This window comes from Oncorhynchus gorbuscha, linkage group LG07 (assembly GCF_021184085.1).
Source record: "Oncorhynchus gorbuscha isolate QuinsamMale2020 ecotype Even-year linkage group LG07, OgorEven_v1.0, whole genome shotgun sequence".
NCBI classification, from domain to species: domain Eukaryota; kingdom Metazoa; phylum Chordata; class Actinopteri; order Salmoniformes; family Salmonidae; genus Oncorhynchus; species Oncorhynchus gorbuscha.
Genome location: NC_060179.1, coordinates 7,132,544 through 7,134,747, shown reverse-complemented (window position 1 = coordinate 7,134,747; position 2,204 = coordinate 7,132,544). Strand labels below are relative to the sequence as shown.

The window sequence follows — 2,204 nt, the reverse complement described above, 5'->3', positions numbered from 1 at the left end:
CTGTGTTGGATTCATAATCCATAACTAATGCAAGACCACTCACCCATCACTGTCAACTATATAACATGGTGAAGTGGCCCTCACTTCCTACCAGAAGGCATTGGTACATATTTGTGTACAAGGCAGTGCTTGTAATACTCCTGACATGTATTTTCTCCTGACAAGCACCATCACCATCCTACAGTCTCCACTCACAATCAGTTCCTAGGGAAAGGACAGAAATGGGGGAAACAATCCTTCTCCTACAACATTTCTTGGACTTTGAACAAACTACAAAATACTTTAAAACAGGAAGAGATGGTGCCGCTGCCTGAGTTTAACTCTCTGATAGAAAAGGGAATGTAATTGACCATTCTAATAGTGTTTAATGTATTGTGTTGTGTGTGTGTACACACTGACTACTTCCTGTACACACTGACTACTTCCTGTACACACTGACTACTTCCTGTACACACTGACTACTTCCGGTACACACTGACTACTTCCTGTACACACTGACTACTTCCTGTACACACTGACTACTTCCTGTACACACGGACTACTTCCGGTACACTCAGACTACTTCCGGTACACACTGACTACTTCCGGTACACACTGACTACTTCCTGTACACACTGACTACTTCCTGCTGATTTCTTGCCAGGTCACGATCGGGAAAAAAAAGAGGTTTCTAACCTCAAGGCTATTTTCCTGGTTAAATAACATGGTGTGATAAGATGAGCCATACTGTATGCATTACAAGCAGAACATTCTGGTTTGGTCATCTGGTCTCATGAAAAAGCCATTAGAACGCACCTTCACTTCAGGATTTCAGGAAAAAGATAAAATGGTCCATTTGGTTGAGATTGAAACCTGCTAAAATGAAATAGATTAAAATGTCCTGACTCCTCAACATTTTCCACTCACTTTGATTTGTATCAATAAAATAAAGAGAGTAATAGTGGTCCTTTTAGGTTGGCTAGGAGATGGGTAAACATTTAAAAAGGATAAAAGCAGCTGGTGAACCTTTTAATTTTAATTGTGTGAATTCCTTTAAAGGGATGAGTAAAGCAGTCTGGGGATAAAAAACATGAAATGGCTGCAGATGATACAACATTTACGTCCACAATGTCCCATACCTCATAATGTACCAGTCGATTTAGAAGGAATGTTCTCAATCCTAATATCGCACATCCTAAACACTGGATCTCAGGACATTACATACTTTAACTGACTGAAACCACTGCTGCTCATAATGGAAGAAGAGTTGGGAGGAGGTGAAGAAGTAATGAACTCAAGGCAACATTTCCTCTCTTATGCTTCAGTTTAAAAACAACAATAAAAAGAAGGCTACCGAGGAAAAAGACTGGATCTGTTTGTCGTGGATAAAATACACTGTTTAACTGTTCCGTCTAGCGGCTGTTATGGTGGAGCCGGATTAGCCAGGCAGCACAGACAGATTTGGGACCAGGCTAGTGGCCCTGAGGGGACAGCCCTAATAGTCGATGCCCTGGTCGACCTCGTTGTAGTGGGCCACGTCGCTGTAGTCGTCCTCTTCATGATAAGCCACTGGGTACTCCTCCCCCTCTCCCTCGTGGAGGAACTCCTTAGCCTGATAGTCACTGTCGCTGATCTCTGAGCAGTTGGTGCCCAGGCTCCCGTCGGCATGGATGACAGGCTCGGTGGGCGAGCCGCAGTACTTGGGGTTGTACACCTGGCGTCCTAGGCCATATGCGCTCATGCCCTTCTGGGACGCTGCCTTGTTGGTGCCCATCTGCAAGGATATGGTGGAGTTGTCCACTTGCTGCACCTGCTTATTGTCGAAGATGTCACGACGCGTTCCCGGGCAGGACATACCGGCCTAGGAGAGGAGCGGAGAAGAGGACAGGGACACATTTAGGAGATTTCCAAGAAAACAGTTATAAGGCAGGAATATTGACCTGGATGGTCTTCTTCAAGACAACTATGAGTATTATGTATATCAACAATGTGATTATGGTGATGTGCAAAGTATATCTAGACTCCCCAACTCCCTGTTACATTCCCCCAACTCCCTGTTACATTCCCCCAACTCCCTGTTACATTCCCCCAACTCCCTGTTACATTCCCCCAACTCCCTGTTACATTCCCCAACTCCCTGTTACATTCCCCCAACTCCCTGTTACATTCCCCCAACTCCCTGTTAAATTCCCCCAACTCCCTGTTACATTCCCCCAACTCCCTGT

General features: G+C 45.0%; 1 protein-coding gene across 1 annotated transcript in view; it reads right to left on the bottom strand.

Moving 5' to 3' along the window:
* Positions 1-995: 995 nt before the first annotated feature.
* The window catches only part of LOC124039093 (calponin-3-like), a 31,911-nt gene continuing 30,702 nt past the window's right edge, over positions 996-2,204 (bottom strand). Inside the window, exon 7 of the mRNA XM_046354974.1 lies at positions 996-1,840. Coding sequence (XP_046210930.1) covers positions 1,475-1,840 — 366 coding nt within the window. The 3' untranslated portion in view covers positions 996-1,474. The remainder of the gene's footprint in view (positions 1,841-2,204) is intronic.